Genomic DNA, 14,659 nt, shown 5'->3' on the forward strand with positions numbered 1-14,659 from the left:
TGCAACTTTCCTACTCTCGTTCCTATACAGTTGCGACTGTGTGCCCAGATTCTGCTCTAACCCCATCTGCAAGTTTACAGATGACACCATCGTGGTGGGCCAGATCTCAAATAACGATGAGTCGGTGTACAGGAAGGAGATAGAGAGCCTAGTCACATGGTGTCACGACAACCACACTTCCCTCAACATCAACAAAACAGAAGAGCTGGTCATTGACTTCAGGAAAGGGGGCAGTGCACATGCACCTGTTTACATCGGCGATGCTGAGGTCGAGAGGGTTGAGAGCTTCAGGTTCCCAGGAGTGAACATCACCAATAGCCTGTCCTGGTCCAACCATGTAGATGCCACGGCCAAGAAAGCTCACCAGCGCCTCTACTTCCTCAGGAGCTGAAGAAATCTGGCATGTCCCCTTTGACACTCACCAACTTTTATCGATGCACCGGAGAAAGCATCCCATGTGGATGCATCACGGCTTGGTATGGCAACTGCTCTGCCCAGGGCCACGAGGAACTGCAGAGAGTTGTGAACACAGCTCAGCACATCACGGAAACCAGCCTCCCCTCTATGGACGCTGTCTATACCTCTCGCTGCCTCAGTAAAGCAGCCAGCATAATCAAAGACCTCACCCACCCCGGACATTCTCTCTTCTCCGCCATCCAATCGGGCAGAAGATACAAAAGCCTGAAAGCACGTACCACCAGGCTCAAGGACAGCTTCTATCCCACTGCGATAAGACTATTTAACAGTTCCCTAGTACGATAAAATGGATTCTTGACCTCACAATCTACCTCATTATGACCATGCACCTTATTGCCTACCTGCACTGCACTTTCTCTGTAGCTGTTACACGTTATTCTGCATTCTGTTATTGTTTTACCTTGTACTACCTCAATGCACTGTGTAATGAATTGATCTGTATGAACAGTATGCAAGACAAGTTTTTCACTGTAACTCGGTACATGTGACAATAATAAACCAATTTACCAATTTACCATCACCCCCGTGTGCTTGTGTGGGCAGCAGCAGTCAACCTGTTCACCACCCATGCTTTTACATGGTCCGTGAGTGACCCTTCGTGAGCTCCCATCACTCGTGCACAGACCTTCACTGCACAGATCAGGCCTGTGTTCCCACTAGTCAAAGGAGGCCTCCCCCAGGAAATCACAGTCCATGAGAACATGGTTCAGCTAAGGTCATTTAAATTCAAAACGTACCCCCGTGGCTTCTCCCTCCTGGACTCTCCCAAAGCCCCCCAACTCCAGTCACAACTCTAATCCAATGGCAAGACTGAATCTGCCTCTCACCCACCATCCCGTCTGCGGCAGCCATTTTGTTATCTCCCTAACCCCGACGCCCTGTCCTGGCCCTTGTGGTCTTAATTCCTCCTGCCCCCTGTCTGGGGTGCCAGGCACCCTCCCTTCCACCTCAAGGCTTCTTTCAAACTAATCAGGGAGACAATGTGAACATTGAACCTTCGTCCCAATGCTCTGACCAGAAGTGTGTATTTGTCCTTGGAGTTCAGTTCCATGAGCAGTACTATGGTGTCAAGCTGGAGAGGTTGGTTTGAGGAGTGTGATATGATATGGTGTACCTAACCCATCGTGAGAAGCCTGTTTGTCCAGTTTTCACTACAACTGATGCAGTCCTGACGCGGAGTTTCGATCCAAAATGCCGCCAATTCCCTTGCCTGCATAGATGCTGCTTAACCTGCTGAGCTCCTCCAGCAGATTGTGTGTTGCTCCAGGTTCCAGCATCTGCAGCCCCTTGTGTCTTCACAACTTCCTCTGTTGTGAATGTTCCAAAATATGGCAAGTATTTTGTTTACTGGGAAATCAGGAGCTGTGGGTGTATCTATCAAATTGGTGCATCGAGCTCCCATCATGGAAAGTTGGTCCTGGGTGTATAAACAGAGGCAGAGAGGCAGGGAAACCGCAAGAAACTGCAGAGAGTTGTGGACACAGCCCAGCGCATCACAGAAACCAGCCTCCCCTCCATGGACTCTGTCTATACCTCTCGCTGCCTTGGTGAAGCAGCCAGCATAATGAAAGACCCCACCCACCTGGGTCATTCTCTCTTCTCCCCTCTTCCATCAGGAGAAGATACAAAAGCCTGAGGGCACATGCCACCAGGCTCAAGGACAGCTTCTATCCCACTGTGATAAGACTATTGAATGGTTCCCTTGTACAATGAGATGGACTCTAAATCTACCTCACAATCTACCTTGTTATGGCCTTGCACCTTATTGTCTACCTGCACTGCACTTCCCTGTAGCTGTGACACTTTACTCTGTATTCTGTTTTTGTTTTTACCCTGTACTACCACCATGCACTGTGTAATGAATTGGTCTGTACGATCAGTATGCAAGACAAGTTTTTCACTGTGCCTCGGTACAAGTGACAATAATAAACCAATACCAATACCAAATTGTACCAAACCATTATAAATAACTGTTTAGATCCCAGCTGGAGACTGGTGCACAGTTCTGAGCACACTTCAGGAAGAATGTCAAGGTCTTAGAGAGAAGATGGAGGAAATAATGGAGTGAAATGAAGAATAAAAGACTTCCACAATCTGGAGAAAGTACAAAGCCTTCTTTGTGCAGAGACAATATGGTGGTGACTTCATGGGTGCTCAAAATGATGAAGGATTTTGACAGAGTAACAATGGTGAAACTATTTCAGTGCAAGGGGTCAATCTGAAGGCACGGATTAAAGGCTGTGGGCAAATGAGGTAGGAGACTCTTTTTTATTATAATTTGGAATGAGCTGCCCTGATGGCAGCAGATTAAAATTAAAGTTTAAAAGATAATTTGATAAATAATTGACAGGAAAAAAAAGCGTGCAATGGGGAAGGAGCAGGAGAAATCGACAGCACATTCGGAATCCAGGTATAGGTACAATCAGCTGAATGACTTCCCACACAATCAGATTCACTGATTCAATCAGAACCATTGAAATTTGAATTAAGAGGAAAAATTGAATCAATGTTTGACAATCTTTCCATCCTCAAGCGATAATCTTACTCGTCAGGCTTTGGTATTTTAACCATTTTAGTTGGTTAAAGTTCCTCAGTAAAAACACATTGAATTAATTTGCTACAGATCTTTTGATTCTTGCAGCAACCAACTGATGAAGGAGCTAAGTTTCACTTAGTGAAACAGCTGCTCCTGGGGTGTAGCCGGCGCAATCCGTTCTTAAAGCAGAAAAGGGAGCTGTGGAGCTGAGACTGAGGAGACCTGAGTGTCAGACGGAGACACAGGAGACTTCAGATGCTGGAATCTGGAGCAACAAACAAGATGCTGGAGGAATTCAGCGGAACAGGCAGCGTCTGTGAAGGGAAGTGGACAGTCGAAGTTTCGGGTCGAGGCCTCTGGTTACACAGGCCTCCCAGGAACTCCAACAGCAGAATCAGCAGCCTTGACGAGACTCAGAGCCACGTGCCTGTGGAGTGCAGGTGAACAAATCAAAGCCAATGTTCAGCTGAGCCTGGGCCAGCTTTGAGGTTTGGATAAGTTCTCCAAACAAGCACCATGCCAACGATACAAGCATAGAGCCCGCCCTGTATAAAACAGACTGAACTGGTACTTTCTGTGAAAAATGATGATTTATTCTTTGCTGTAAAATATTTTTAAAAAGGAATTCCTAGACAGAAAAAAACAAATGTCGATGGAGTGTCTAATTGTGACTTCAGGATTAATGCACTCAGTCTTTTTCCCAGAGTTGGGGTATCAAGAACAAGAGGGCATGGGTTTAAGGTGAGAGGTGAAAGATTTAAGAGGAACTTGAGGGGCAACTTTTTGGGTGGTATCTATGTGGAATCAGCTGCCAGAGGAAGTGACTGACGCAGGTATAATGACAATTTTTAACAGACAGTTGGACAGGTACATGGATTGAAAAGGTTTAGAAGGTTATGGGCCAAACGCTGGCAAGTGGGACTGGCTTGGACGGGGCATCTTGGTCAGCATGGATCAGTTGGGCCAAAGGGCCTGTTTTCATACTGTATGACTTTGTTTCCCAGTGTCACTGGATTGCCATTCGAGGTGCACCATTCTTGTTTCAGAGAGAATTGCAGTATTCACATAACCCCCAAATCACCTCTGAAGTGAATGAGTATTTAACATGATGAAAAACACGATGATGCTGGAGGAACTCAGCAGGCCAGGCAGCATCCGTGGAGGAAAGCAGGCAGTCAACGTTTCGGATCAGGACCCTTCTTCAGGATTGAAGATAGGAAAAGGGGAAGCCCAATATATAGGAGGGAAAAGCAGAGCAGTGATAGGTGGACAAAAGAGGGGAGGCGGGGTGGGCACAGGGTGGTGATAGGTAGATGCAGGTAAGAGACAGTGATGGGCAGGTACGGGGGAGGAGGGGAGAGCAGATCCACCAGGGGATGAGTCAAAGGTAAGGAGAGAGGGGGAAACAGAGAGAAAAAAAGAGAGATAGTCTAGGAAAGAGAAGAAGTATGGTGGTGGGGGGGGGGTTTGTGGGGAAAGGGGTGGGGATTACCTAAAGTGGGAGAATTCAATGTTCATGCCGTTAGGCTGCGAGGTTCCAGGATGGAAAATGAGGCGCTGTTCCTCCAGTTTGCGGTATTTAATGTGTTTTTATGATACTGCTGTTTTGGGAGGAGGTCTGTTGGCTAGGATGAGGGGAGTTCTTCAGGACATTTAACTAGTGGCATGTGTGATCTTTCACACCTACCTCAACAGGAGGAGGGACCCTGGCCCACAGCTGAGTTGGAAGATGGTGGCCTTGAGTTTCCACAGGGAACCCTTTGTGGTCAACCATCGTAAACCCTGTGGAGCTATCGACTCGTGGAGTTGTACAGCAGAGAAACAGCCCCCTCGCATCATCACAGCCATGCTGACTGTTTCACCTATTTACACTAATTCCCTTTGTCTGCAGTAGGACTGTACGCTTCTCTGCCTTGCCTACTTGAGTGTTTGTCCAAATGCCTCTTAAACATAGTAATTGTATCTGATTCCACCCCCTCCTCTGGCAGCACGGTCCAGACATCAACCACTCTCTGTGTAAAAATTTACACCTCAGATCCCCTTAAAAACCCCTTCTTCTCACCTTAAACCTATGCCCTCTTGTTTTTTATACACCTACCATGGGAGAAGGATTCTATCCACCCTAACTCTGCCTCTCATAATCGTAGACTTCAGTTAGGACACTCTTCAGCCTCCTTTGCTCTGGGGAAAACAAGGCCAACTTACCTATTCTCTCCTTATAACTGAATTCCTCTAATCCATACAATCCGGCATATCCCGTGCTTATCCCGTGATTTTCTCTTCCCTCACTGACCCTTTCACTTCTGTTCCACAGGTTTCTCCATTTATCTCTTCCACACTTTCTGTAAATTTCTCCTATCTTCTCGCTTCTTTGCTTGCTCCTTCAGTTTCATTCCCTGCCCCTCTTCCTGCCCTTCCGCTATTAGGGATACATGATTTTTATTTATCTAATCGGCTGGTGAACATAATGAAAGCAAGCCATTCAGAGATCAGGGCAAAAGGGGAGGGGGAGGGGGGTGCTGAGATCGGGAGACCTAGCGGTGAGGCTGAATGGGGACAGTCAGGGGTCGACACTGGGAGGATGGATGTTTGGAATGGTGGGAAATGGGAAGAGCGGTACTGATGAGGTAGGAGTGGATTTAGGAGCAGTCATGGTAGAAGTGTACAAATAAGAGCATTGAGATATCAACAAGATTTGACTGGATAGATCTGAAGAGAATAAAGTCATATATAAGGTATGAAATGTCAGAGCAAGGAGGTTGTGCTAGAACAGAACACATCTCCAGTGAGGCCAGAGCTTGGGTACTGCGAACAGTTCTGGCCTCCACAATACGGTAGAGTTGTGATCACATTGGAGAGGAAACGAAGGAGATTGTTGCCAGGACTGGGAAAATTTGTTATAAGGAAAGATGGAATAGGTTTGGATTTGATTCTTTTTTTGAGTAGAGGAGGCTGAGGGGAGAATTGTATGAAGTTATGAGTGGGCCTAGATAAATTAGGAGAGACCGATAACAGAGTGGTCAAAAGCCAGGGTTTTCAGAATCACAACCAGGTTTATTATCACTGACGTATGCCGTGAAATTTGTTGTTTTGCGGCAGCAGCACAGAGCAAGACATAAAGACGTAAAAATTACTATAAGCTACAAAAATAAATAAATAACGCAAAAGAGGAATAATGAAGTAGTGTTCATGGGTTCATGGGCTGTTCGGAAAGTCGAGGATCCAGTTGCAGAAGGAGGTACAGAGGCCCAGGTTTTGAAGCTTATTGCGGGGATAATGGTGTTGAACACTGAGCTGCAGTCGATAAACAGCAGCCTGACGTACGTTTTGCTGTTGTTTAAGTGCTCCAAAGCCGAGTGGAGAGCCAGTGAGATTGCGTCTTTATTATTTATTAATTATTTTTGAATAATTATGGGATTAGAGGGGAGAGGAGGAGGAACGGTTTGTTCACCCGGAGGATGGTAGAGGTCTGGAACTCACTGAATAGGCGGTAGGGGTAGAAACTTCCATCTCACTTCAAACCTGACTGAATGCCTTCTTGAAGAGCAGTGACCTGCAGGACCTTGGACCTGGTGCTAAAAGCTGGAGTTGTTGGGCTCCTCTTTCTGATCAGCATAGACAAGATAGGCCAAATGGTCTTCTTCCGTGTCATCGATTTTCTCTGATTCTGTTATCTTAAAGCAGGGGCGAAGCCATACAGAAGAATGATCAGGAGCACAGAGCCATTATTACGATCCCAGCATTCTGTGTGCCAGGGGTGGCTGCCTGCCAGGGCAAAGGGCACAGAAGTGACTGCCAACCTTGTGGGTTCAGCTCATTTAAAAATTGGCGTAAAATGCTAACTTTCTGCAAACAGCGGGTAGAAAGCTGGTTAGCAGATGAAGGTCATTTTAAGGTCAATGGTTGCATTGGGTGGAAAATATTGTTTGACCATCATCAAGGTTGTGAGTGGATGTTATACATTTGCCATTTTTTGCTGGGATTTGTGAGGGAATGCCCAGCATAAGTAAAAGGATACCAACTTCCCAGTATAAAGGGGCATAATGTGGGGCCATATTTTGTTTACCAATGGAAAGTAGAGACTTTTATTCCAACGCATTTCTAATATGCAAATCAAGCTCATTTATCTATTTTCTCTTTGGAGAGAAGGAGGATGAGGTGACTTGATAGAGGTGCACAAGATGATAAGAGGCATAGATCGAGTGGACAGCCAGAGACATTTTCCCCAGGGCGAAAGTGGCTAACATGAGGGGACGTAATTTTAAGGTGATTGGAGGAAGGTATAAGGGGGATGTCAGAGGTAAGTTTTTTACACAGAAAGTGGTGGGTGTGTGGAACGCACTGCCGGCAGAGGTTGTGGGGCCAGATACATTCGGGACATTTAAGAGACTCTTAGATAGCCACATGAATGATAGAGAAATGGAGGGCTACGTGGGAGGGAAGGGTTAGATAGATCTTAGAGCAGGATAAAATGTCGGCACAACATCGTGGGCTGAAGGGCCTGTACTGTGCTGTAACGTTCTATGTTCTATGTTCTCCAAGATGTTCACATTTGACAAGGATGCGATACACTGACAGAGCCTGCCTGTCCATTTAAGTGCCTGCAATGCTTACCTAGGTTTTCTCATCTACGTTCTATCTAGCACTTTTGATGTGGTAAAATATCTTTACAGGAACATCTTGGGACAAAAATTGACACTCAACCAAAGTTAAGGACATTAGGAGAAGTGTCAAGAACTTTGGTCCAAATGGAGGATGTTAAGGATAATAAGAGCGGGGGAGATTTGGGATATTCCTGACTGCCAGCAATGGGACAAAGAGAGCAGATGATGTGCAAAAGATCACGGAGGAGAGAGGCGACGCTCATTCCAGTAAGTGGTGAGTGGGTTAGAGCAGCGTTAGAGGATGACGGAACTCTTGAGCAGGAGGATGCAAAGTCATGGAGAAATTTGAACGCAAGGATATGATTTGTAAAATGGAAGCGTTCAGTGGCTGGGAGCCAATCAGGGTCAGCAAAGGACAGTCCGCACTTCAGACAAGGTTGGATAGAGGCAGCAGAATCTTGAGTCAGCAGAAGTGCCTGGAAGGTGGAAGATGGAAGTTTGAAAGCTGTTCTCCAGCCTCGAAGAATGGGTTAACCTGGGCTGTGGTAGTATTTGATTGTTTCCTTGATACAAATAATTGGACTACTGTATTTGACCTGTCAGTTCTTGGAGGAAACGTTTAATGTAGCAGAAAACTTGGTAACTGTTGGCCTTGGATCAGACTCTCACTCCTGGTTCTCTGAAAAGGAGGCTCATTTGAGGGAGCTACAAGCACAAGGCTTAAAGAGAAATGGTTTATCAACCCAGACCCATGAAGACTGGATCAGGACCTTCTGTCATTTTTGTACTAATTTTGCTTCCTCTAATTCTGACCCTAATACTTGAAGGAAGAACTCATTTGTCCCGAAACAATCAGAGGTAGGTTCTGGATTAAAGGGCCACTTGGGTGCAGAAGGGAGGGTGTGGGAGGGGGTGTATGATTTCGGAGGGAGGGGTCGGTGTGGGAGGGGGTGTATGATTTTGGAGGGAGGGGTCGGTGTGGGAGGGGGTGTCTGACTTCAGAGGGAGGGGTTGTTGCACACTACTCTCACACCGACCCCTTCCTCTGAAATCATACAACCCCTCCCACACCGACCCCTCTCTCAGAAAGTGTGCAATCTACTCTCAAACTCTCCCCCTGGCACCATAACAGCCCTTCAAATCCACCTTGGTATGTTTCACTGTCTTTACGTTCTACCCATAAGCATTAAGATCAGAATTATTTATACCAGGGTTAATAAAACAAAACATTAAACATTTGGTCCTGCAGTATTTTGAACTAGCATAGTTTTTTGCTAATATATCACCAATTTCATTAGTTAAAGTGACAAGCATTCAGAATTTAAGCTTACATTCCAAAATCCTCTGTGCCACTTACTATAAACTTGTTCAGTCCTGTTGCTCCGGCATTCCCAATGAAAATTCCCGAACTTGGCTCGAAAAATAACGCCTGAGGTGACCTTGAGAGGCGGCTCTGCTGGTACTCATCACAGTCGAAGTACAACGTGACAAATTCACCCTGAATGGACAAGGCAAACCGAGTCCATTTATTCGTCATTGACGGGACTGTAAATGAGGCAACCTCCTGGGAGGTCTGTGAACCTGATTCCGTGTAAAAGACCACTATTTGCTGGCTGCCGTTCAAAACTGAGGTTAGCTTAACTCCCAAGTAAATAATGTTCTGGTAGGAATTAGTAATTGCAAACAGCACCCCACCATCGTCACTCGCTGGCTTGACGGTCACAAGGATCGCAAAGTCTCTGTAGAAAGATTGAGGTATCATGGTCTTAGTAAGTCGACCAATGTTTGCAGCTGGTCCAAAGCTGTACGCTGGAAAGCCTTCATATCCAGTAATGAATGCGACCGAAGGTGGTAAGGGCACTCCAATCAACCCAGTCAGGTCAATATGAGCATTGGGTCTTCTCTCTGCAATACAAAGAAAGGTGATTGTTAATTCTTTCATCGAATAAATCTGTCCAGGGACCCAAACGGTCCTCTCAGGTGACACAGAGATTTACCACCTACTGCATTCGGTGCTCCAAGTGTGGCCTCCTCTACATTGGCGAGACCGAACGCAGACTAGGTGACCGTTTCGCAGAACACCTGCGCTCCGTCCGTAACCGCGATCTGCATCTCCCCGTTGCCGGTCACTTCAACTCCCCCTCCCACACTGTCACTGATGTGTCAGTCCTCGGCCTCCTCCGCTGCCAGGAGAATTCCAGGTGCAAACTGGAGGAACAGCACCTCATTTTCCGTCTTGGAATCTTGCAGCCTAATGGCATGAACATTGAATTCTCCCACTTCAGGTAATCCCCACCTCCTTCCCCACACCCCCCCCCCCCACCACGCTTCTTCTCTTCTTCCCTTTCCTAGCCCTTTTTTCCCTCTCTCTCCTTACCTTTGACCCATCCCCCAGTGGATCTGCTCTCCCCTCCCCCCCCCGCACCTGCCTATCACCATCTCCTACCTGCATCTACCTATCACCACGCTGTGCCCACCCCGCCTCCCCTCCTTTGTCCACCTATCACTGCTCTGCTTCCCCCCCCCCCATATATTGGGCTTCCCCTTTTCCTATCTTCAGTCCTGAAGAAGGGTCCTGACCCGAAACGTTGACCGCCTGCTTTTCTCCACGGATGCTGCCTGGCCTGCTGAGTTCCTCCAGCATCATTGTGTTTTTCATCTAGATTCCAGCATCTGCAGTCCTTTGCTTCTCGTGAATAAATCTGTTGTTTGCCTTCCATAGTTATATTTGTGTTACATATAAGATATGACCACGTTAACTTCACCAGAAATTCCCACCAGATACAAGGAGCTTCCAACCTTTCCGATTGAGATGTCTTCCCTCCCTAGAAAGCACGTTCATCATTCTTTCTGCATTTCCACTCATCAGCTGAAAAACTGGTCAAAGGGTGTTCCAAGTTTCATGTGCATAGCAGGGTCCAAATCAATGACAGGTGAATCAGAAGATTTGGTCTTGCACAGGTCCTCTCTGCATCTCCCCAACTCCATCGTCGCGGTTAGTGTAACACTACTGCAGCGCCAGCGACCCGGGTTCAAATCCGGCCGCTGTCTGTAAGGAGTTGGTACGTTCTCCCCGTGTCTGCGTGGGTTTCCTCCGGGTGCTCCGGTTTCCTCCCACATTCCAAAGACGTACGGGTTAGGAAGTTGCGGGTGTGCTGTGTTGGCGCCAGAAGAGTGGCGACACTTGCGGGCTGCCCCCAGAACACTCTAACGCAAAAAAGATGCATTTCACTGTGTGTTTCGACGTACGTGTGACTAATAAAGAGATCTTATCTTATCAAACTGCCCTCCAAGAGAGCACGAAGAAAGGAACCAACAGGAGGACCCTATTTAAAGTGAAAGAGAAACCAATGATTGGACATTACCTCCGTCACCATGGGAACCCTTCTGTAAGTGAAGGTAATGACAGTGTTAATTCTATGAATGAAACTATGAAGCCCAGCAGGGACAGATATCACACCATAAAATCAGTTATAGCTTCTCAAAAACCGGTGAAAGTATTTATTAATAATGAAACAAGCTGCTCTGCGTTTCATCACCGAGAAATTTCAGTCATCTTAAAGCCTCTTCTGTCCATTCAAACATTTCACCTTTTTCAGACTCTAAAAAGCAGCAAAACCGAGGCAATTGAATGGCTTTGCCAACTTCTGCAGTGTACTCCATGTTCTCAGATCAGTGAGCACAATGAAAAGTAACAGGTCAAGTTAATGGGTTTGAAGAGTGTAAGGGAAAGGAAGTTGTTTAGCAGGAGCACAGATTTAAACTTATGAACTGAAGATACAGGGGGTGGGGAGGCTAAGGGGAAAAGATTTTTATATGTGCAGAGAGTGGTCATGATCTGTAACTCCCTGCCTGTGAGGATGAAAATAGTCAAACAAGGTTTTCTAAAGGGAAAATGAGGAGAGACTAAGGGAGCTGGGGCTTTACTCTTCGGAGAGAAGGAGGATGAGAGGAGACATGATAGAGGTGTACAAAATATTAAGAGGAATAGATAGAGTGGACAGCCAGCGCCTCTTTCCCAGGGCACCAATGCTCAATACAAGAGGGCATGGCTTTAAAGTAATGGGTGGGAAGTTCAAGGGAGACATCAGAGGGAGGTTTTTCACCCAGAGAATGGTTGGCACATGGAATGCGTTGCCTGGGGCGGTGGTGCAGGCAGGTACGTTGGTCAAGTTCAAGGGATTGTTAGGTAAGCATATGGAGGAATTTAAAATAGGGGGATATGTAGGAGGAAGGGGTTAGATAGTCTTGGGCGTGGTTTAAAGGTCGGCACAACATGGTGGGCCGAAGTGCCTGTATTGTGCTGTATTGTTCTATGGTTCCATGGTTCTGTGGAATTGGACAGGCACTTGAGAGAGAATTACAGGGGAATGAGACTCATGGGAGTGCTCCACAAAGAGCTAGTACAAACTCAATAGGCTGAATGGTCTTCTTACATGGAATACCAATTGTATAAGTTTTGCTGAGTGTCCAATAGTGCTGCTGTTAGACTTGCCCTGGCACTATTTGGGCTTTACATTAATTGTTTTTAGGCTGTGAATGGCTGGAAGTTCAACCTGATGATAGCCAAGGGAGAGAAACTGGACGTCAGGGGTTGAGTAAAGATAAGCAGTGGCTTGTCTCTTTACGTCTGTCGTCAGTTAGGGAGGGTGAGAATTAAATGTGATAATAACGGAAAAAGACAGTGAATTCAAGTGGGCCGGGTCAATGAAAGGGCACTAAAGGGAGGGGAAAAAGAGTGAATTAAGATTGAGAGGAATTTTTTTCTTTGTTATATTTACTTGAATGTCCTTGAGCAGAGTTGCTGGCTGGCCCATGGTTTCTGAATTATGGATGGCCAAGATTCAAGGTTATAACCTCTTGCTTCTGACCTCCTACTTCAGCAGAAATGTACTCCAGTAAATCCTATCATCGTTCTAAAACTTTCACGCAGATCACTCTAAGTAAATGAAAATCAAACAAAAACTGCAGACACCGTTTAATCTGAAATAATGACAGAAAATGCTTAACGAGTGTATTCTTTCATCCTATCAAAGAAATTCCTTTTGCCACTGTCCCCCTCGAATTTCACTACTACCTTGTTTTCTTTCTTTCTCAGTTCTGACGAAGGGTCTCAGACCTGTAATGTTAACTGTTTTCCTTTCCACAGATTCTGCCAGACCTGCTGCATTTTTCCAACTTTCCCTGTTTCCATCTCAGGCTTATATTCCGAAGTTTGTAGATATTAGATATGCTTTATGCAGGTTTTGTCATCATTTCAGTCTCTAAAACATGGAATGGACTTTATTACCAGTGCAAACCATTTCCCAGTTTCCCAGCAGAGTTGCCAGGCATCCGGAAGGATTAGCAGTAGGGTTACATGCCACATTTGTCCTTTCACCTCTTTCCTTCCCATCATCCAGAGATCCAGACTGCTTCCCTGGAGAAGTACTGATTCACCTGCACTTGTTCTAATCTAGGGTGCTGCATTCACTGTTCACAACGTTGGAGAAACCTCCTCTCCGCCTCCCACCCCCCCTCTGGCTTTCCCTTATTCCTCTGGCCCCTTTACCGCTTCTCTTTCCTCTCCTCTGCCCTCCTGACACACCCCTCACCCACACCTTTCTCCCTCTGGTTCCCCACATCCATCCCTTTACTCCATGGTCCACTGTCCTCTCCTATCAGATTCCATCTTGTTCAGCCCTTTGCCTCTTCCACATATCACCTCCCAGCTTCACACATCATTCCCACTCCCCCCCCCCACTCCACCTACCTTCACCCCTTCACCCATCACCTACCAGCTCATAATCCTCCCCCTCACCCTCCCCCCACCCTTGTTATTCTGGCCTTCTGCCCTCATTCTTCCCAGTTCTGATAAAGGGTCTCGGCCCGAAACGTCAACTGTTTATTTCCCTCCACAGACGCTGCCTGACCTACTAAGTTCCTCCAGCATTTTGTGTGTGTTGCTCCAGATTTCCAGCATCCACAGTCTCTCTTGTGAAACCAAACACAGATTGTGTGTTTGCTTGGCGAAACCCCAGCATCTAATCTGCGGGAATGACACTGAGCTTCCTGATGCCTGCCAGTTTAATTGTTCATTCCACTCCTACTCCGATCTTTCTGTCTGTGGAATTGGTATTGGTTTATTATTGTCACATGTACCGAGGTACAGTGAAAAGCTTGTCTTGCATACCATTCATACAGATCAATTCATTACACAGTGCATTGAGGTAGCACAGGGTAAAAACAATAACTGAATGCAGAATAAAGTGTAACAGTTACAGAGGAAGTGCAGTGCAGGCAGACAATAAGATGCAAGGTCATAACGAGGTATACTGTGAAGTCAAGTGTCCATCTTATTGTGGCCTCCTGCACTGTTATAATGAGGCCTAATGCAAGCTTGAGGAACAACACCTCATCTTCCATCTGGGTGCTTTGCAGCATTTCAGGCTCAATATCAAATCCTCCAACTGTAGGTAACCCATTCTCTCCTCCCGTTCGTATCAGAACTGACCACTACTCAGGCACGGTAGTGTAGCGGTTAGCGTAATGCTATTACAGTGCCAGAGACCCAGGTTCAATTCCGGCCACTGTCTGTAAGGGATTTGTACGTTCTCCCCGTGTCTGCGTGGGTTTCCTCCGGGTGCTCCGGTTTCCTCCCACATTCCAAAGACGTACGGGTTAGGAAGTTGTGGGCGTGCTATGTTGGCGCCGGAAGCGTGGCGACACTTGCAGGCTGCCCCCAGAACACTCTACGCAAAAGATGAATTTCACTGTGTGTTTCGATGTACATGTGACTAATAAAGAAATCTATCATCATTTTAGCTCAGCATTTTTCTGACTCAACTTGTATCCAGTCTGCTGGGCAAGTTCCATTGTGGTGCTATTAACATTACACAGACAAAGAAGCATAATATAGTTCCCAATGCTGCTCCTCGTTCTATCCATTCCTCCCACCTGCCATTCCCCTTCTCTGAAAACTAACTCGTTTTCTTTCTTTCCCAATTCTGACGAAGGGTCTTTGACCTGAAGTGTTAAATATTCCTCCTTTCACAGATGCTGG

General features: G+C 46.4%; 1 protein-coding gene across 4 annotated transcripts in view; it reads right to left on the reverse strand.

Annotated features, from left to right (window-relative positions):
* Positions 1 to 14,659, reverse strand: part of LOC127574270 (collagen alpha-1(XV) chain-like) — a 226,190-nt gene that overhangs the window by 133,837 nt on the left and 77,694 nt on the right. For all 4 annotated transcript variants that reach the window (XM_052023136.1, XM_052023134.1, XM_052023133.1 and 1 more), the window contains one exon: positions 8,975 to 9,522. In XM_052023136.1, coding sequence (XP_051879096.1) covers positions 8,975 to 9,522 — 548 coding nt within the window. The remainder of the gene's footprint in view (positions 1 to 8,974; positions 9,523 to 14,659) is intronic.

This window comes from Pristis pectinata, chromosome 9 (assembly GCF_009764475.1).
Source record: "Pristis pectinata isolate sPriPec2 chromosome 9, sPriPec2.1.pri, whole genome shotgun sequence".
NCBI classification, from domain to species: Eukaryota; Metazoa; Chordata; class Chondrichthyes; order Rhinopristiformes; family Pristidae; genus Pristis; species Pristis pectinata.